This window comes from Xenia sp. Carnegie-2017, unplaced genomic scaffold, assembly GCF_021976095.1.
Source record: "Xenia sp. Carnegie-2017 unplaced genomic scaffold, XeniaSp_v1 HiC_scaffold_6, whole genome shotgun sequence".
Taxonomy (NCBI): domain Eukaryota; kingdom Metazoa; phylum Cnidaria; class Anthozoa; order Malacalcyonacea; family Xeniidae; genus Xenia; species Xenia sp. Carnegie-2017.
The window spans coordinates 814,774-837,180 of record NW_025813526.1 but is presented as its reverse complement, the minus strand read 5'-3'; the positions used below and the strand labels follow the sequence as shown (position 1 = coordinate 837,180).

Below are 22,407 nucleotides of genomic sequence, written 5' to 3'. Positions count from 1 at the left end.
AGGTCAAAAACTTTCACAAACATTGATTCTTACATGCAATTAGTACTACATTAAAGTTTTGCTATCCACGTATTAACAGCAACAAGAACAGATAAGCTAAAATGCTCATAATAATCGACATGATATAGGGTTGATTACTCAAAATAACAAGAAAATGTTTCAGATAATGTAGTATCGTCACATGCAAAAAATGAGACGTACTCATCGCATGTGGATAAATGGCAAAGAGCTCTTTGTTCGTTGAATTAACAATTGTATTAAGGTTAATGATATATTACCATTAATGAGAGTCATATATAAGTATATGTTTATTCTTATTTTGGTTCTCCACTTGACCATGAACTAGAAATACTGAGCACAGTTAAAAAATACTCTAAATAAACATGAAGAGTTTTTATGCACGCAATGCAACGTGCAAGCAAACATTACAACGTTATTGTTTGTATTGACGAACGTCAAGAACAAAGAACAACCAAATGAACGACAAGGTGCAGTTTAGAAAATAAACTGCTCCGACGGCCATGCCTCCTATATCGCGTGGCCTCCTGCATCGGGGTGACTGGCAGGAACTTAAAAATAAGACTTACTCAACACAAACGAGCAACAAAGAAACAAGACAAAACCAACCATGCACATTGCCGAACATCATCGACTAAAAAAATACAACAACAACTGGGACTCGACTAGGAAAAATGCATTACTTAGCCCTGTTTACACGGAAGTAGGGTGACCCTGGTCACAAGAGTATCTAATTAAACAGAAAGGTCATTCCTTTGAAGTTTTGGTTACGCTGACAATTGCCGGAAGTGCGCGTCGCCATGTTCGTAGGTAGTTTAGGATAAGAAAACTTTACCATAAACAATATTGCAAAATTGGATCGTTGAGTTTAAAAATGCTTTTTATGGAGTTTAACTGGATAACCTTTGCCACTTTTTTGATTACATTAAAGAAAGGTAATATAAGTTTACTTCGTCGACTCTTTTGACTCAAAAATCTAATTTACTAGACGATTTGATTGCAATTTTTTGGGAGTATACTCGCATACTCGGTAGCCTGCATTTCAGACTACATATATTGTATATGTAGTCGGCTAATCAGCAGCAAAAAGCTTGGATGGTCACGTCGACATTGAATGATACTTTATTTGATAATTCAGAATAATTCTCACACGTATTGCATAGTTATTTTCGGTAACAAAGAGTCGTTCGTATGCGTACTGTTCGTGTATTCTCTGTTTTGGAGAAAAATAATTTGGATGTTAATTTAATTAAGTGTAGGCGTGCTATCGATATTTCCGCCAAAATAGAGAATTTCGATTCAGTCGTTCACTCTGTTTCAAGGCATACTTGACGGTCATGTCTGAACGAAGTGCCAAGCGACTACCATATAAAATCATGAGCAAATGGACTGAAAGCGACTATTTGCTCTCGATGAAACCTTCCCACTTTGAAAAAAAGCATACGATGCAAAGTGCTTACATAAAATTTTGGCATTGAACCATGGACGGTTCAATGAACGACGCCATACTGCCTCGTGTTATTGCTGAATTATTTGGCATAAATATAAACTGTCCAATGAACATGCGCCTCAGCTTTTGCTGGGAATCCACGTGACCATACAAACTTCTTGCCGCTAATTAGCAGACTATATATACAATATATACTCTGCGATGCAGGCTACCTACTAGGCGGCTTCGACTCGTAGGTTTTGTTGTTTTAGCAATTCGTCTAAAGTATTCCCTGGACATATTGTTTACTACTTGTATGTATACAATGTATAATCAATAATGGTACATCCTTTATTGATAGTATTTGATTTAAAGGAGGTTCAAATAACCATGGTTAAAGTGGTTATGCAACGAATTTTGGCTTTGCTTTTATTAGCTTATTAAAATATTTGGCGTTTGAGAAGGAATTTGGTGCATAAATGACTTTCAGTAACTAAATTTATCTCCAAACTTTGTCATTTTGTGCGAACTTTTGCCGCCATGTTTGTTCGCTGTGACGTAGAACGAGTACCGCTCCTAATTACTTTATAGTATTTATCATAGCGTGCGAAGTATTTGCCGTGATTTAACAAGCTTTTTAAGGGCAAAAGCCAAGTAATTTTGTTTGAAATCAAATGAGAGTCCTTTAATACAAGTTATTCACGGATATGCGGTAAAGAGTTCTGAAATAGTACTTAATCACACAAATTTTTAGTATGTACACAGGGGCGGATCTAGGGTATTTCAAGTCAGTCACGCGACTGATGTTTATATTTAAGAAATCATTTATCAAGTTTAATGATTACAATTTTTGTGATCATTAAATTCCCGTTCTGTAATCGTTTGAATTTCATCGTCAAAATTCTGTTTTATGTTTGAAAACTTATACAAATACCACCTTAGTAAACAGATCAGTAGACATAAACATATCTAGAATTATATTAACTGGCTGACTGATAAGCGGGGTGGCTCGACTGGCTCGACCGATAACGGAGTTCAAGAACGCTTATTTAAGTTATTCCATTGCTCAATAGCTAGATCAGTGGACGATCTGAAATAATCTCGAACGATAAGCGGGGTGGCCGGAACGAAAAGGGAGTCCAATTGCTATCATGTAATTGGTTCGTTGATATTTTTCTCTTACTGTGATTGGTTTGACCGATTTTGAGTGATAGCCAACTGAACCAACACAGTCAATCTCACTGTCTGAATTGAATGTTTGATCGTTTCATAGTAATTTTCCAAAGACATTTAATATGCAGGACAACTTTTTTAAAAATAGACATGTTTCGACATCTCATGATGCCATCTTCAATATGAATGAAATAATAGGTGATACAGGGTTTATAAAAGTAATATGATACGTAAATTAGAACAATAAAAAGGAAATAAGATAATATAATGAGGAGCGTCCGAGCGTATTATAAACTAAATATTGTATTAAATTTAAAAACTTGAACATTGAGGTCAGGGTTAGTTTTGTTAATGTGGAGTGCTTCTTTGATTTTAAGGGTGAATGAGGTGTCGGCAGTGTCGATGATTTTGAAACAAGAGGGTGAATAGTTGGTTTTGCATGAGTGAGATTTAAGAAGGTGTCGGTAGATGTGAGAGTTTTTGTCTGCTGTGGTATGTTCCCTGATTCTGGTGGATAAATGGCGCGAAGTTTCGCCAATGTATCGGGAATTACATCCCGCGCAATTGAATTCATATACTACCATAGATTTAATTGAATCAGGGATCGGGTCTTTAAATGAAAAAAGGTTTTTGATTTTGAATGATGTGAAAATTAGTCGAATGTCGATATCTGTACAGAAGCGTTTCATAATGTTTGTAAGTCTGCGTTGTGTGTGTCGTGAGTAATGTCCGATGTATGGTAGTTTGAAGTATAGAGTTGTTATTTTGGAATTTTCATTTGTGTTGGTTGTGATCGTCGTGTCAGGAGTTTCGGTGTCTAGGTTGAGGTTGTTGCTATGTTTGTTGTCGCGATATCGTTTTACGGTTCTGTTAATAAAGTGAAGTGGGAAAGAGTTTCGTAAGAGAGTGGATGTGATGTTTTTTATGTCTCGTTGAAAGCCATTGTTCGTATTGTTAAGTTTGTATGCTCTGTCGATTAGTGTGCGTATAAGTCCGATTTTGTATGAAAGTGGTGTGAAACTAAAATAGTTCGTCAGAAGTCCTGTGTACGTTGGTTTGTGGTATGTAGATGTTGTACAGCTGTCGTGAGATTTTGTTAGTAAAATGTCAAGAAATGGCAGTTGATCTTGTTGTTCAGTTTCAAAAGAAAATCTAATGTTTGCGTGCTGTGTGTTAATGTAATTATAAAACTTCATGGCCTCAGTTTCGTTAGTAAAACACAAAAATATCGTCAACGTATCTGCGGTAAAATAGTGGTTTAGTGTCGTTGTAGTTGTTTAGCCAGTTTCGTTCATGTGAGCCCATGAAAATGTTAGCAAGTATGGGTGCTAAGGGAGAGCCAATCGCAACACCGTCCGTCTGGTCATAAAATTTTCCATTAAATAAAAAATGCGTCTGTGCTGTTGCTATTAAAAACAGTTGTGTGAGGTCGGTCCTGTTTATACTGAACGTGGGGTTGTGAGTGAATATTATGTCGATTGCTAGGTTGATGGTTTCAGTAAGTGGTATGTTAGTAAATAGGCTTTCAACGTCGTAGGAGATGAAGAATTTGTGACAAGAAGTTGATGAGTTGAAAGATGAGAAGTCGTCGAGGAAAGTGAAAGAATCTTTAGTGGAGTAATCATCTGGTATGAGTGGTGTTAGTGGTCTTTCACTTTCCTCGACGACTTCTCATCTTTCAACTCATCAACTTCTTGTCACAAATTCTTCATCTCCTACGACGTTGAAAGCCTATTTACCAACATACCACTTACTGAAACCATCAACCTAGCAATCGACTTAATATTTACTCACAACCCCACGTTCAGTATAAACAGGACCGACCACAACTGTTTTAATAGCAACAGCACAGACGCATTTTTATTTAATGGAAAATTTTATGACCAGACGGTTGATTGGCTCCCTTAGCACCCATACTTGCTAACATTTTCATGGGCTCACATGAACGAAACTGGCTAAACAACTACAACGACACTAAACCACTATTTTACCGCAGATACGTTGACGATATTTTTGTGTTTTACTAACGAAACTGAGGCCATGAAGTTTTATAATTACATTAACACACAGCACGCAAACATTAGATTTTCTTTTGAAACTGAACAACAAGATCAACTGCCATTTCTTGACATTTTACTAACAAAATCTCACGACAGCTGTACAACATCTACATACCACAAACCAACGTACACAGGACTTCTGACGAACTATTTTAGTTTCACACCACTTTCATACAAAACCGGACTTATACGCACACTAATCGACAGAGCATACAAACTTAACAATACGAACAATAGCTTTCAACGAGACATAAAAAACATCACATCCACTCTCTTACGAAACTCTTTCCCACTTCACTTTATTAACAGAACCGTGAAACGATATCTCGACAACAAACATAGCAACAACCTCAACCTAGACACCGAAACTCCTGACACGACGATCACAACCAACACAAATGAAAATTCCAAAATAACAACTCTATACTTCAAACTACCATACATCGGACATTACTCACGACACACACAACGCAGACTTACAAACATTATGAAACGCTTCTGTACAGATATTGACATTCGACTAATTTTCACATCATTCAAAATCAAAAACCTTTTTTCATTTAAAGACCCGATCCCTGATTCAATTAAATCTATGGTAGTATATGAATTCAATTGCGCGGGATGTAATTCCCGATACATTGGCGAAACTTCGCGCCATTTATCCACCAGAATCAGGGAACATACCACAACAGACAAAAACTCTCACATCTACCGACACCTTCTTAAATCTCACTCATGCAAAACCAACATTCACCCTCTTGTTTCAAAATCATCGACACTGCCGACACCTCATTCACCCTTAAAATCAAAGAAGCACTCCACATTAACAAAACTAACCCTGACCTCAATGTTCAAGTTTTTAAATTCAATACAATATTTAGTTTATAATACGCTCGGACGCTCCTCATTATATTATCTTATTTCCTTTTTATTGTTCTAATTTACGTATCATATTACTTTTATAAACCCTGTATCACCTATTATTTCATTCATATTGAAGATGGCATCATGAGATGTCGAAACATGTCTATTTTTAAAAAAGTTGTCGTGTATATTAAATGTGTATTGGCAATAGTGCTTTTACGAAATTATGGAAATTTTCCAAAGCATGATAGAAACTAAACTACAATCAGATAGAATTTATGGAAATCATTTACAAATTCATATATTGACATGAATGCTGCTGTCCAAACTGTGAATTTCTTCAAGAGGGTGAAAAATTTATGGATGAATTCTAAATGCTTGGAAAAAAGACGATCTCGCGAGCGACATTTCAGTCATTGATGTTCAAAAGCAAGCCAACATTGTTTTGACTTTCTCAGCAGAAATTTACATCCAAAATGGTAAATAAAGGACAACTAAAGTGTATGTATGAATGTAAAATATCAAAGTCAATTTATGCGAGTATGTGATGCGATTTATGTCAATATGGCGTATGATAAGCCGATTGATGTTTCTACAATTGTTGTAGCCGTAGGACTTTTAGCTATGATTTCTATAGTGCTTTGGGAATCGTGGCCGTTCTGTGGCAGCGAAATCCTACATTTCTGAAAATATATTTAAATACACAAAAATTCTGTAGCTATAAGGCGCCACACTATTATTTACTTTAACATAAACAAATGTTTGAGGCTTTTCAGTTTATGATTATTGATCATTCAATCATTGGACAGTTATACTACACATTGTTTAAGACTTGAGAAAACAAACATTGATTACACGAGAAGCTGTTTACCATAACCTATGACTTTGAGTCTTTTCTGATCCATGAAGCTTTTTATATTGACAATTTGACTGGAATGGTATTAAACCTGAGTATTTCACATGCATGAATTGTTGTCCCATGTCACATATTGTCCCCTTTTCTAACTGAATACTTCATGTAGATATGTCAAGGTGTGTTGATCTACGGCTCATACAAGATTGCTTGCCATAAACTCCAAAGGGCTATTGATGTATGAAAAGCGTTTTCTATAAAGTAAAAATGTGTTCCTATGTAAGCAGATAAACCTTAAAATGTGGTAAAACAGCAAAGTATCATGATCACTATTTAATTTTTCTGATGATCATTATAATTTCTAAACTAAATTATTTCAGATTTACATTTAAACGAGCTTTGATCATATGAAAAGATATTTATCATAACCAGTAAGCATGACCCATGAACCAATTTTAACATTCAAGTAATTATATGATTAAAGGCATGTTGGTTACATTCTGTTCGTATTGGCAAATACAATGCTACTGGTGATTGCTATATAGCACACCTTGCATATACTTACAGAAGATAATAGTCTGGTGAAATGCCTAATAAACATTAATGGCATTAAGCTGTTCTTAATTGCGAATTTTCACTCTGATAATTTTTGCTTAATCTCTGGCAGAAAAAAATTTTGAGTTTTTTCTCAAAAGGTGAATTTGCTGGCACTGTATGTGGAGATGGGTAAAGGGTTACAATTAAGTCTGAGCTTTTTTCTACATCTATGAACTGTCCCTTGTAGTACCAAATTTCTAACTTAATTCATTACATAGGGGTTTGAATGGGGGTCTCTAGGATGGTCTATGCCTGACAACTTGGTAGAAATTTTTAAAGACAGTATCTTTTTTGGAATAGCATTATTGTAAAATAAATTTTATGTTCCTAGACATGCTAATGAGCCATATATTTGGCATGATAATGAGCCTAAATATTTGGCAAAACATTCAAGTATTGTTCACTTTAGTTTTTTTTTGAAAAAAACGTAAGCAAAATGTGTTGTTTTTACGCAAAAACGATGCCCTCAAAATACATTTTGTATTGCTCTAAAACGCTGAAAATGGCATTTCCAAGGCTCTGAAATTCAAAATTGGATTGAATGCCTTGGACCCCCCCCAAAATATTTGATGGAAGGTATGATGGAGAACATATCTTGTCAGTATTGAAAACTTAAAATGCATAACCAACAACACTTAATACAGAGATTTTGGGCAAATAGTTTAACACATCATGCTGGTAGCAATCACTAAATCAAAAAAATTTTTCATAAAAGAAGTAAAATGCTTACTATTCACAGTGCTATATATTTGCTATAATTTGTAATTTGGAATCATCCTTGTGAGAGCTTTATTGGGCAAACTACCAAGATGGGATGAAAAAAGGCCTCAATTAGCTGAATAAAAGAGTCACACTCCTCAAACTGGGTCAATATGATCAGTGCGGAAATATGTTAAATATAAATATGTATAAAATGCAATCCACAGTCAGAGTTATGTTAATATTTGGAATTAGAAGTTAGCTGAATTACATATCTCATACAAGAGATACTCAAATCTTCCTTGTGTAAAGTTGCTTTGGTTTTTTTCACAAGTTCATCACCTTTTACAACACTTTATTCGTGTTAATTGCACGTTCTTGTTCTTGTTATTGTTCCTCGTGTAAGATGAAACCACTTGGCAATGTACATGGTCAACAGACATATCTTCGTTTTATGCCGGTTTAACTGTTCTTCGATAATGCGAGTATTCCTTTATTAAAGGAAGAAAATGTTTTTTCAAACAGTGTTTCAGATTTAAAGATATTACGACTTCACGATTCATATTCTTCCAAACTGTGCCGAACATAAACACGATGTGGCCATAGCGTCGAAACTTTGTCTATGTTTGTGGACAAAATTCACTCGTTATATTGCTTTTGGCGATCTGTCTTCTCGTTAAGGGACAGATTGATAACAATTATTTTATTTTGTGGAGTATTATAGCCACTGATTAAGTTCAAACTGCCGCCAACACAACATTCTTCACTCCATCGATGCTCGTCTCTATTAATTCTATACGCCATGTCGAAAGGCGGTACTCGTGTCTACGTCATCGCCAATGTCAAAAGTTCGCACAAAAATTGACAAAAATCGCAAATTTAGGCGACTCTAGAAACAGTTTGAAAAGGCCAATTTTAATTCTGTTTTCAGAATTCTAATCAGAAAAGAGACTTTTATGAAATAAGCTCATAAAAAGCTAAGTGAAAAATTCGTTGCATAACCAATTTAAAGGAAAGTGTTATGTTATCTAACGATACAAACAATATTTCTTGTCTTCGTTAATGGGATGATAATGGTTAAATACAGTTTCTAACTACTTCTTCGTTAACTCCATAAAGAAGACATGCAGTGTATTTCTTTCAAGAGTGAAAACCTTCCCTAATTTAGTTTGATACCTTTGCATTTCGTAGGGAAATGAGTTACATTTTCAGAGTTGCAATTGCTTGTGCGTAAGAAACTAATAACCATGGTGTAGATTCTCATTATTCCGGAAAATCATGTACCACATTTTTACAGTAGCCACTAAAACTAAACTCTGAAAATAGGGCTAGTTATTTTGTTGTTCCATAAGTCATGGGCATACGGGACCAAAAAAATTGGGGGTGCTGAACCTTTTTGCCCGACGAAAACGAAAACTGCCCAACATTAAATTCATTGATATAAAAAACAGTATATGGCTGGATTGCTTGGCTAACGCATAGTATTAAGGTGAAAAATATCGCAAAATTGTTTCTATATATCATATTTGTGCATATATTGCATGAATACTTTAACTTTTATTAATTGATATCTTACCTTACTTAGCTATTTGTAAATGACATATTTTGTCCTTCTATAATAACTTTAACGGTCAATGATTGCTGCTTATTTCCAATTAGTGGGAAATTTTGCCCATAATAATATACATAAAATATTTCTCAATTCGTATTGGTTAAGAGCAGTGCAATTTATCGTAAACACCAGTGCATAAAAGCGAAACACCGGTGCAAAAAAGCAAAACACCATAGCTGATTTCTCTTCAAAACTGCTCCTGATTGGTTATAAAAAGAAGTAATATGAGAGCCAATCAAAATAAAACATTTCAAAAGTGGGAAACTTACATTATTGTAAACAAAGCAATTACAATGGCTGGCGTAAGTTTTAAGTAGATTTTCTTTGGTGAACGAGTTTGAAGTTCACCGTTTTAAAGAAGTTTCTTGATACAAATATAAACACTGCTAAAAGTAGATACCTTGTTTTGGCGGTGTGTGTGAAAGCTATGGTGTTGTGAAAAGTAATATCCGACGGAATTGAAATAAACGAGCCGGTCGATAATTAATAACTTGCCGGCTGAAATGTACGTACGCTGAAGTTAAAAGTCAACAGAATTGAGAAATTATTTCATGTATATTATTGATAGTCTTTGAAAAAACTCACTCGTGCATGTTTTTTCCAAATTGCACTCGAAACCATGCTATTACATATACAAAGCGACAAAAAAATGCATGTATGAACGAAAAAGTAGAAGTCTAGATGGTTAAAAAAGTAGGCAATGATGTAGGAAGAGAAAAGCCTTTTGGGAAAGTCTCAGGAGAGAGGGCTCACTGGAAAATTTTGTCATTATGTCATATATATAAAAACAAAACAAGAATTCAAAATAAGAATTATATTACTAAAAACTAGGATGATTTTTCTACATGAATCTATACTTAGCTGTTAAAATTATTAGCCAACCATTGTTTTAAACTGTTTTCACTCTTTTAAAGTTTAAAGAATGAGACCATGGCTGGCAATTTCTAAAACCAGACAATATCAAAACATAGGTCAAGTTTCAATTATTTATCATTTAATTGTGGACTTTATGACTTTTTTAGCCATGCTATGGCAAGCTAGTTAAACGAAAACTTGCTGCTGGAGTAAAATTAAATGCAGAACGTATTGTGAAAATGGCTGGACAGGGTGCGGTTTACATCAGGTCCATATTCCCTTTGTCTGAAAATAATGAAGAAGATGATGAACTTTTGAATCCAACTTTCCTTGTAAAGTGAGTTAATCATGTTCGAGGTTTGCATATAATTAGCAGTCACTTTTATGTAAGAATACAGAACTGTTTTTTGGTATTAATTTACTGTTACATCAGCACACGTAGGAATTGAAGAGACAAGAAATATTTTAAAAACACAGTACCCTATACATGAAAGCTGGTACAGTATCATACTAATCCTTTCTTTTAGTTATCATTTTATACTTTGCAGTGAAAACAGAAATAATCAGGAGGAAACAGGTGTTACATCTCATACATTAACTCGTTTTTCAATTGAACAAAGGCATGCTGAATTTAGAAAAACACTTCAGCCTTCTACTGCAGCCGAAGGCTTTTATCCCAGAGGACATGAATTATCAGAAGACGAACCGACATTGAACGCATTTGGATCAACAGAAAATTTCAATTCTCATATTTTGTTAAATATCTTTGCCGGTTGTTCTGTCCCTTTCACAAAAATTTTGCTAGAATCAAAAGTTTGTAGAACCAATAAAAATGCAAAAACTGTGATTTTGTAATATCAAAGTATAGCAAAGTGGGACCGATACCCCTCATGAAGGTCATAATCAGATGAGCCAACTTCCGGCTTCAATTATCTTTTTATATTTTATACATGGATGCATTATCCAGTGTAATATACATATCAGTGCGACTAATTACCAGCAAGGAGCAGTTGACAGGGTCTATTACTGATGGATTTGCAATGCTGAAGTCAATGATGGTGCCTACTTCGTTTCCAATACAACATGTCCCTCAACATAATTCTTTACCTTATACACATCCACATTCAAATAGTTATGCACAATGCACACAAGCCAGAGTTAGTTGTCATAATGAATACAACTTGACAACTTTACAGCAAAGATACCCTGAAAAATCAGGTGTGTTCCCCAATTATTCATTAAAAGAACAAAAATATATTTGCTTTTTATAAAGACAGCATTAATAGCACAATTTGAAACAATGTATATCATTAAATCAACCTCATAATTAAGTAGATTAATGTTATGTTCAAATCAAACTTTTTCTACATAATTAAATTAAAAATCAATATATGAATGTTGTGTCAAGGTCAATCTTGGAAAAGCTATCATGTTCATTCTATTATATTATATTTAGAAGGAAGTCTTAGTGCAAATTGTTATACATTTTTCAAACACATCAGATTCTCAAGGATCAAAGTACTTGGTCAAAATCCTTCTTGTTTTCTTACCCTCACTTTCTTTGAAATCAGTGGTGAAATTGTTAGCTACAACAGCTGGTTAAAACTCTCTATCGTAATCAATTGCGGAGGAAACCTTCTCTTCTCCAATCTTTTCATTGCTTATCTCACAGTAATTATGAAGCACAAACATGCATAAATGACACATGATAGCTCATCCATATTTATATCCATTTCTCTCTTTAAAGCTCCAAATCCAGCTTTATGGCGGCCAAAGTAACATGCCATTACCATGTGAGCCTAGCACAAGGTCAAACCCAAGTATTGTTCTTGCACAGTTTATCCACCATTTGAATTTTCTTTCATAACATACGGCATAAGTGGATATTCAGAATCTCCCAGAATGAATACTGGGACAGGATCCTCATCAGGAAGTACTGTACGTTGCATGGAGGAATTTTTCCGCTCTTTAAAGAGGAATTTAGACTAGAGTTTAAAATACTCTAGCATCATGCACACTTCCGGGCCATTTGACAACAACATCCATGAAACATTAATTATAATCACAAGCAGCTTAAACATTAAGGCTATAACGCCATTTACGATTGATGTAATCTGTTAAGTTTGCATAAGGCTGCCTAAGTTTTATGTGGGTTCCGTCAATTGCTCCTAAACATTGAGGGAAACCGTGCGCTCTATGAAACTTACTTACCAGACAATTTAGTTCTTCCTCTGTCCTTAAAAGTTTAACATAGTTTGGACAAAAATAAATTGTTATAGCTTTACACACTTTCCGGATGATTTTTGACACAGATTACCGTAAAAGTCCAAAAGCGTTAGCTGTTTTCCGCATACAACCCTCGTCGCTCAAATAATATAATGTTACAGCTACTTGCTTCACAACGTTGATTGATTTCCTCATTATAGTGTTTTTCCCTTCAATGTATGACTTTAATTCTTTCGCAAAAGAGTTGAGCGATTCTCTGCTCATCCTAAAGATCTCCCTAGATTCCTCTGGTACGACTATTTCACTGGCAAAAATGTCCCACCAAGCACTTGTTCGTCCCAGCCTTGTCCAAAATCTTTGTGTTCTAACTGGTTTTTTCTTTACTCGTTTTAAAACTTTTGTGGCATCTTGTGACACGGAAAGCAACTTCATGGTATTTATCCACTTTCTTAAATATATTGCCCATGAAAATTTATCATTGCAACGTTCAAGTTAATGCATGTTATCAAATTTTAAATTATTTCAAATAAAATAGCAATGCAATTGTGATACGCCATTTTAAAAAGTACTCGTTTGACTGAATTCATGAGAATGGGCTCCATTATTGATGTCATCATTTTCAAAAACCTCCGTTTTCGCACGTCCAAACGTAAACAGGAAATCCGGTAGTGTAAACGCAATCAGTTCGGTACTTTTCTTTGCAGTCACATTACACATACGTGCATATTTTAAAACCAAAATCATTTGAGTTGCTCAAACAGTTATACTACATGAAACATTTCTTGGCTCTGGAACTGTAAAGTCACTATTGAGAGCCTTTACTTATTTATTGTCTATTTGTAATAACACATTAAATATACTCTTGTCCACCATGCGGTCAATAAAATCTTCGTGCCGGTAAAAGTTCCGATGATAACATGAAAGCACATTGCTTTTCTAACCGAGTCAATTGCCTCGATTAGAGGCAATTGAATACCTAATACTGCGAAGAATACCTAATACTAGCAGTATTAGGTATTCTTCGCAAATTGTCTTTCTGTTCGTTACAAATGTTTATCAACAGAAAAAAACACATGCGTGGGCAACTTAACATTTTAATAATGCACTCCATTTTATTATCCAGCACATTAAAAAAATCTTCCAAGTTGTGACGTTATGCCCTGGAAAAATCTTAACAGACAAATTGAGATTTCACTAATATATAGGACACGGAAAAGGACTGGTTCGAGTAAGTTAACTGTTAAGAATAGTGAGTAACGAAATCACTCATGTTTTACTTTTTTGTTTCGGTTATGTTATATTTTTTTGTTCTTTTGATACATATGTGAAGCTCGTGTGTTTAGAAGTACAAAATGCTTTGTTTGCGATAATTTTAGCTCTAAATTCAACCTAATTAAATAATAAGGCAAAGAGCAGTAAAATGCAACGATGTTCGATAAATATATACGTTGTACAGACTGCATCAGTTGATGAACACGTCCAGTTTTCGGCAAGTTGGCGTGAATAAACAATCATTTCGTATTTGCCCTTTCATAGCGGTTAATGAATGTCGACAAAGTCATGCAGTCGTGCATGACTATCTTATATTCTTTCAAAGCACTCCACAACAACTAATGCTTTCTTCAAGGACACTAATAGTGCACTTTTATTTTATGTAAAATATTCCTTACCAAGGCAGATGTGTGCGCAACTTTCAACTTTACTGTAGCATGTTTAATACCATTCACCAACACGTAGTGTATGAGTGTAGTTAGACCAGAAGTTAAGAGCAGGTTGCTAAATAAACAGCGCTAGCCAAGTAATTGGCAAATACGGCAATACGGCGAATTAAATACCAATATTCTTCATATTCTATATAAACTTGAGTTTACAAAATCTTCAAAATATTTGTCAGCATTAACGAAAAGCGTTATAGCTAAAGCAAATTTTTTGGATTTCGGAAAATTCTATTTCTCTTTACTTTACTCTTGCTACACAATTCATTACACTGATCGCAAAAAGATGGCGCATGCGCATTTAGATATTTCTTCAAAGAAATAGAGCTGCTGCGGGTAAAACAGGGGATAAATTGTTATAACATATCAAATTGAATTTATAATATATATATATATATAATATATATATATATATATATATATATATATATATATATATATATATATATATATATGTATATATTGTTAGTTTAGAATGAAACAATTAAATAAATGTCTTAGTTAATGTGAGTTGCAGTTGGTGTTAAATTCTCTTTTAATAATCACTGGAAAACTGATAATAAATCTCTAACAAAACATTAAACATAAAATGAGCGTTGTTGCTAGACACCCACGGAAAGTTTACACTATGACTGACTGACTGACTGACTGACTGACTGACTGACTGACTGACTGACTGACTGACTGACTGACTGACTGACTGACTGACTGACTGACTGACTGACTGACTGACTGACTGACTGACTGACTGACTGACTGACTGACTGACTGACTGACTCGTGTGAATTTTCGCCACTGACCACAATCTTACAAAGTTCCATGGAAACTTTGCACTAATAAAACGGTAAAATGCAAAAATTATTGAATATCCCCAAAAAAGCTTACAATGATATCTTATGTATAATTGACGGAAATTTTTGGCGAACATGAATGCATAAAATGTGAAAATTCACAAAATTATGATAATGCAGCATGCACAGTGTACTAATAAACAAAAACTAATACAATGGAAACAACTAACAAAATAATCACCAAGATTGGGAACCAGCAACAGGAATCAATAGAAATTAAGTTGAGCAATTCAGAGTGAACTTGTGAACATATCACAGCTACAATGTATGGTCAACAAATGTTCCCAGTTAGTGCAGTCGAGAATTTCGGGATTTAATAAAGTATGTCATGGACTGATGAAGCCCTGCTATTTAAGTTCCTGCCAAAAAATATTTTCACCACCTTACATTGAATCGACAAAGTGCATGTAATCATTTAGCAAACTCGTGCTTTGGGAACACAAAACATGTATTTTTTATTAAAGCATGATCACAACGGACAAAAAATATTCAGCGATTGAGCATGCGTAATACACTATTTGTAATTTAAGGCTGCGTTTACACTATACCGGATTCGCTCATCATGACATCTTCATTTGCTTTTAAGGAGTAACTGTTCGGAGTAAAAGCCATTAAGTTGATAGATTTTGTCTATTTGTTTGTATTTCTGACGTTCAACAATTTCACTGCCTTTTAACACAAAGAATATTAAAACTGCTACGATAGCAATCCGGTATAGTGTAAACGGGGCCTAAGTTTTCGTCGTTTTCGCCTCGTCAAAAAACGACCAAACGTAGTCTGACAAAACCCATTTTAACAGGCTGTTAGGTTTTTAGGCAAATCAGCGCTTGCGAATATATAATTTGTTCATGCCGGCCTGACTAGAGCACGACTAAAAACGAGCGAAAGCCGTTCCGTGTGTTTTTAGGCAAGAGTAACAGATTAAGGCCTGTTTTATACGTCGCATTTAACGTGCGTCGAATGCATTCAAAAAAAAAGATAATTAAGAATTTCATCTCATTTTCTTTAGTTTCAAATGTATTCATCGCATGTAAAATGCAACGTATAAAACAGCCCTAAGGCAGATATCAGACAGAAACTTAGCTAAGTCTAGATTTGGTAATATAACATATTTCAAAGCGCATAGGTAGCGATAGAAATAGATTTTGTATTCGCTAATTAATATTCGATCACATTAAAACAAATGCTGAAATTTTAGTGGGTTAAAAAAACCTTCATTTGAGATTAGTGTTGCCGGGTCGTGCTCAACACGACCTCTAGCTATGCGAAAGTCCATACCATAGGATAGTACCAAAGTTGCCTCATAACATAAAATTTTTTTGACCGTTCACACAGTAGTGAGAATTAAGTCTGTGAAATTTTATCTCTTAAAAGCCTATCAGTACTAAATATTTCATTATAGAAAAATTGTAAATAAGCACAACAATACATACTATTTGGTTTTGTGCAATTTCCAGAACTTTTCGAGTTTGCTCTTTGCAAAAAGAAGAGGAAGAATATAAAAATGGCCATCTCTCAGTTTGAAATCTAGTATCAGCGGTGATTACCAGAAGCACCTTCAAAAAAAAATATTATAAATTGTCAGAGGAAAAAATCATCAAACTAACTTTTAATGCTGAAGAACTCGGCAGCATTCATCTTAAGAACCCAAAAAATTTTTTAGTTTAGTTACCAAGATAATAACCCCCAGCAGTGAAATATAGGGGTTGCGGTAAAGTTGATTACAGGTCAAGTAAAAAGTATAAATCTTCATAAAAGTCATCGGTCAGGTCACTACGGAATCAAATGAGAAGCGCGCGCGCGTCGCTTGTTGTTCAGTGCACAGTGTGTTCTTTGTTCAGAGAGGGTTGGAAAAAAGTTCCATTATACATTTCGTAACACACCTAAAAGAGGAAAGGTAACGAATCGCGAGTATAACTAATAACAAAAAAAAATTCCTTACGTAACTACTCCCATTTAGCAGGTATGACTAACATTGAAGAAACACCTAATGACATCGAAATCGTATCAACGGGAAACAACAGCCCGATTCTCAAACTATCGCTAAAGAGTTAGCATAGCTGAAATCAATGATACTTATAATGTGGCAGCATCATCAAACAAGGGATGATGCAAACTCAACTCAACAACCAGACGTTGAGAATGACAATATAGACCGCCTTCACAAACGGCGCGGATCGAACTCTTCTTCGACGGACAGCAAAGACGATATCCGTCACGAGAAATAGTCAAAATCTTGCAAATCAATCAATGATGCTACACATGTAAACGACTCTAATGACAATGACAATATAAGCGTTTGCGCTCTATTGACTTTGACGACGAAAATTTCTCTGAGCTCATTGATAACGATAAAACGGGCAAAAATACGACTTCAATCGATGATACACTTCACCAGCTAGCAGAAATATTTCATGATTCAGAGCCGACAGGTGACAATGTCAAAGCAGAACTGGCTGCCATTGTCGAGAAAAGATGTCAGAAAAAACTTGCTCTTGACAAAATAAAGTCAATCCAAGACAAATACCTACGACTTGCAAATTGCTCTTCAGTATGCCCCATTACAGTAAACTCTGATATATGGGCAAAACTACCATTCTATCAACAAAGAGCAGATCAAAATAATTCAATGATACAAGAAGCAGTAAGAAAAACAAATCTTATTGCAATTTAGACAGCACAAGTTCTGAGCATAAGAAAGGCAAACGACCTTAACATCAAAGAACTCGTAAAGTCAACAAGTCGACTTAATAGCAATCCAACCCTGGCCAGTTTGTGGCTAATATGTCCTAACACTAAGACATATTAGCCACAAACTGGCCAGTGTTTGCAGAAATAAAATAAAATGTGTTTTGCAACACGAATATGCCCCATATACTCAGATAGCGGTGAACAAATCTCTTTGGCTATGGCTCACCAATGAGACTGAAAGAAGCTAAAGAAAGAAGCAATTCAAGCAAGGTTGTTAAATATAATCAAACTCCATGTACCCCACCTCGCCCATATTACACAAAAATAGTGATAGAAAACATTGGCGCTAAAATGCATGAATCGAATTAGGATACTGGATCGTGGCCGGCTTTTCACAAACTTCCCAACGAAAAGTGTGAAACGACAAACACGCAATAAATAATTCATGAAGTACAACATATGAGGTTTACTCTGTTAAGCAAATGGGAAAATTTTATCCCAAAATTAAAAAGCGTCCTAACTACTTTATGTGACAGCTCAAAAGCGAGCAGAATAACAAAACGAGTGTATCTAACTGTCGCTGGTAAAAAGTCGCGGGCCGCGGGTATAATGTCTTAGAGAACACAAAAATATTTGAAAAAACATGATACAGAGTTCTCGGGAAGTATTTATTTCCATGTTGCACACTTGAATGCTCTCTTGAAGTAAACGTTCTTTAAACATGGTTCACACTAGCTGTAAGAATCGGTGACGTATTTACACGGATAGATGCGATTTGTCGGGAATGATTTACACCGAAACGTTCACACTTGCATATTGTACAAAACGTTAAACATTACGGCTGCAAATAGACGTTTCGTGTTGCATGGAAAAGTTCTTTTGCTATTAGCTATTGTTCGTATGAAGGGATTCGATTTCTTTCTATGCATTGGACTTCCTGTTCTCGTCTTTGAAATATAACAAACACATTGCTTGTAAATCATGATATTACACAGCATGAGATAATTCTGTTATTTATTAGAGAGAACGTGCTGTGCTGCATGGCGTTGCTTGAGGGCAACAATCACCGAGCACGGTGAAGCTTGGTCCGCAAAAAATTTGATGCAACAAAGGGTTAATATGTACTAGACGTCTTGATCCATCGAATGCCGTTATTTTGAGACTAGGTTTACATTGCATATGATCACTTTGCGTCCGGCGCATAAGCCGTATTGGATAGGGCGTCCGTTTACACATAAAATGTTGCTATCGGCTCATTTTTTGCAACGTACTGTTGATGTGGTGGTTTGCACTCCGAAGTGGTGTGCAGTGTATTGGATTGGTAATTGAAACGCTCTCATTGTAATGTAAACACCTATCGGAGAAATTTCGTGAATGTTCTTCGTTCTATGCCTGTTGAAGATGGTGGGAAGCAACAGCTATCGTTGCCCCTGGCTATGTTAATGTTGATTACGGGTATATCTGGCTCTCCTTTTCAACTAACATACACAGTATTTTCTCTTATAACAATGATATATAAATAACTAAAACTTGCTTCAAGATTGCGTAAATAAACATTAATTTCGTATGTGCACTTACGTAGCAGACACATATTAGGGACCTTAAGACTTTACTACGCGCTTTTCAACGACGCTACTTGTGCGCGCACGTCCTGGGGCTAGACGCATCGGCGTGGATTATACATTTTGACTTAAGTTTTTGACTGCGCGACGTGTGTAGTTTCAGCAACATCATTTTAGAGTATTTAAAAATGTCATTCAGAAATGCAAGAACTGTTATGGCTTTTGCCTATGATGCAGCTTTAATTAATGATGAGGAATTTGTCTTACTATACGATGCTTGCCGTTCGAAAAATCCTGAAATAATGCACAATGATTATCCATCGTTAGATCTGGAAAAAATAGATGAAGTTACCTGTTCTTTGGATTTTCGTTTTAAAAAGCAAGACATACCGCTGCTTGCTGAAGCTTTAGGTTTGCCTTACCGATTCAAGTGCAAGCAAGGAACAGTTTGCAATGGATTGGAGGCTCTTTGCATAGCCCTTTGTCGTTTTGCTTATCCTTGCAGATACAGTGACTTGGTACCTCAATTTGGCAGATCTGTGCCCTGAACTTAGCATGAATACCAATTCTGTGGTAGATTTTATTTATGAAAGGCATGGGGGAAAAATAACAAATTAGAATCACGATCTACTGCGTCCCAATAACTTGAAAATTTATGCTGAAGCAATTCACCAGAAAGGAGGAGCTTTAGACAATTGTTTTGGTTTTATTGATGCCACAGTGAGGTCAATTTGCCGTCTAGATGAAATGCAAAGTTTACTATACAATGGTCATAAGAGGGTATACGCTATAAAGTTTCAATCGATCACTCTTCCTAATGGAATGATAGCCAATTTGTTTGGACCAGTTGGTAAGCACATCATTTGACTAATATCCTTATGTTTACTTTGAGTTTCATTTAATTTTTTTGTTTTATAGAAGGAAAAAGGCACGATTCTGCTATGTTAGCCTCATCTGCAGGATCTACAATTATATCCCTTTTATAATGATAAACCCATGTGCTTGTATGGTGATCCAGCCTACCCATTACGTATGCACCTACAAGCACTATATCGGAACAGGCAACTTACAATCCACGTGCAAGAATTTAACAAATCGATGAGTGCTGTAAGGATATCAGTTGAGTGGATTTTTGGGGACATAATAAACAATTTTAAGTTTCTAGATTTTAAAAAAGATCTAAAAATCAGCCTTAGTTGTGTTGGAAAAATTTATATGGTGGCTTCATTACTTAGAAATGCTCTGACATGCTTGCACTCAAATACAACCAGCAAATTTTTTCGACTTGAACCACCTTCACTTCAAATGTACTTTTCCTAATTTTTTAAAAGCTGTTATTTAAAAAAAATTTTAAAAGCTTCATCATGTGATTATACTATCAACAATAACTGTTTAAAGAAAACATATTGTCTACAAATTAGAGACATTTTTATCTCATTTCTCAACAAATTTAGCCAAAAGGGAAATCAAAGGTTGCTCTTGTTGTTGTTGCTGTTGTGAATATCTTCCTCTTTCAAGGTAACATCTATGTTTTCCCCAGATGTTTTATGCTTTAACAATGCTTACTATAATGTAAAACAACTAAACTAATGTGAAATGTCCCGAGTAAAGATTTCGGAAGCTTTTGTGAGTTGAGCTCACGCCATTATCCAGCTCGTTTTTAAAATGGACAATATTCAAAGCGCAATAGAGACATATTTTTAATGTTGACATTAAAGATTGTCGATTACAGGAGCACGTTTTCTTTACAACTTTTCTATGTTTTCGATGCAAAATATAGTTTTTTAAACCCACGACATTCAACCTGCCACCCGCGACTTTTTACACGCGATCCGCGACAGATACACTCAATAGCAAAACATTTTCTCGCATGGACCGATATTACTTAAGATAAAGAAATCTTAGCTAATGTAAAAGGAATGACAATCGACCTGTAAGAAACGCCTTATCAGCATTACTTTCACCCAAACTGAATTGACGTAAATGACGTGATCGATCTCAATTTGTGTGAATGATTGCGAAAAATAAAATTGAAACAGTACAACACGAACATGACGAAATTCTCCAAAATTTTCTTACAAAAGAGAGAAAATGGCACATATGGATCATAGTAGATTTCAAAGTTTTTAATATTTTTGTGTCATATTTCCATTTCAAAATGAACTCACTAACTACGCTCACTAAGCTTGCAGAACAAAACTGCTACATGTGCAGTATCGATCTCAAAGACGCCTATCATTCAATTCCCATAAAAACAAAGACAGGAAAAGACAGGAAATACATGAGATCTAACTGGAAGGGGGTTTTATATCAAATAATACATGTCTGCCCAACGGCTCATCTAGTTGACCACGGAAATTCACAAAAACTCTAAAATACCCCTCAGCTACAATACATTCCAAAGGACACATCACCCCAGGACATTTAGATGATTTCTACTTGCAAGGGAAGACTTACAATAGATCAAAGAACAATGTGATAGATACTGTGCCATTATTCACCCAATTATTAGGGATTTTATAACAATTAATGTTTATGCCTTCACAGAAATTGATCACACTGCATGGGGGTTGAAATGATTTTCATTACAATGACTGTTAAGTCAACCAAAGAAAAGGCTTTAGCACTAAAAACAGATTGCCCAAGTTTATAGGAAAAGCAAAATGGAGCATAAAAATCAGAGACACGGCCAAAATAGTGGGTAAATTAATATGAAATTTTCCTGATGTTTTTTTTGGACCCTTATACTACAGGAATTTGTATAGGGACAAAACATCTGCACTAACTCTAAGTAAGGGAATTTCGACACCGATATGATGGTTTCTGTTGAAGCCATCACCGAACTACATTGGTGGTCAAATAGTGTTATGAATGCCAATAAACCCATTTCTAAAGGTGAACCGTCTCTCACAATTACGACGGACGCTTCAAATAAAGGTTGGGGAGCAGAATCCCTAGGCGTCAGCACGGGAGGGCTATGGTCTCACCTAGAGGCAAAAGAATCATAAATTATTTAGAATGGTTTGCCTCCTACATAGTACTACAAACATTTGCCCATTCCCAACGTACAGCGCAATTTCGTCTAATGATTGACAATACGTCACAGCAGTGACCATCATAAACAATATGGCAACTAGCCACTCTGAACGTTGTCAGTTAACAACTTCGAATACCTAAGTGCATAACCTTTGGCATTTTTGGC

General features: G+C 35.3%; 1 protein-coding gene across 1 annotated transcript in view; it reads right to left on the bottom strand.

Annotated features, from left to right (window-relative positions):
* LOC124457361 (insulin-like growth factor 1 receptor) overlaps nt 1-22,407 on the bottom strand; it is a 98,157-nt gene that overhangs the window by 62,956 nt on the left and 12,794 nt on the right. Inside the window, exon 2 of the mRNA XM_047007629.1 lies at nt 16,386-16,508. Coding sequence (XP_046863585.1) covers nt 16,386-16,464 — 79 coding nt within the window. The 5' untranslated portion in view covers nt 16,465-16,508. The remainder of the gene's footprint in view (nt 1-16,385; nt 16,509-22,407) is intronic.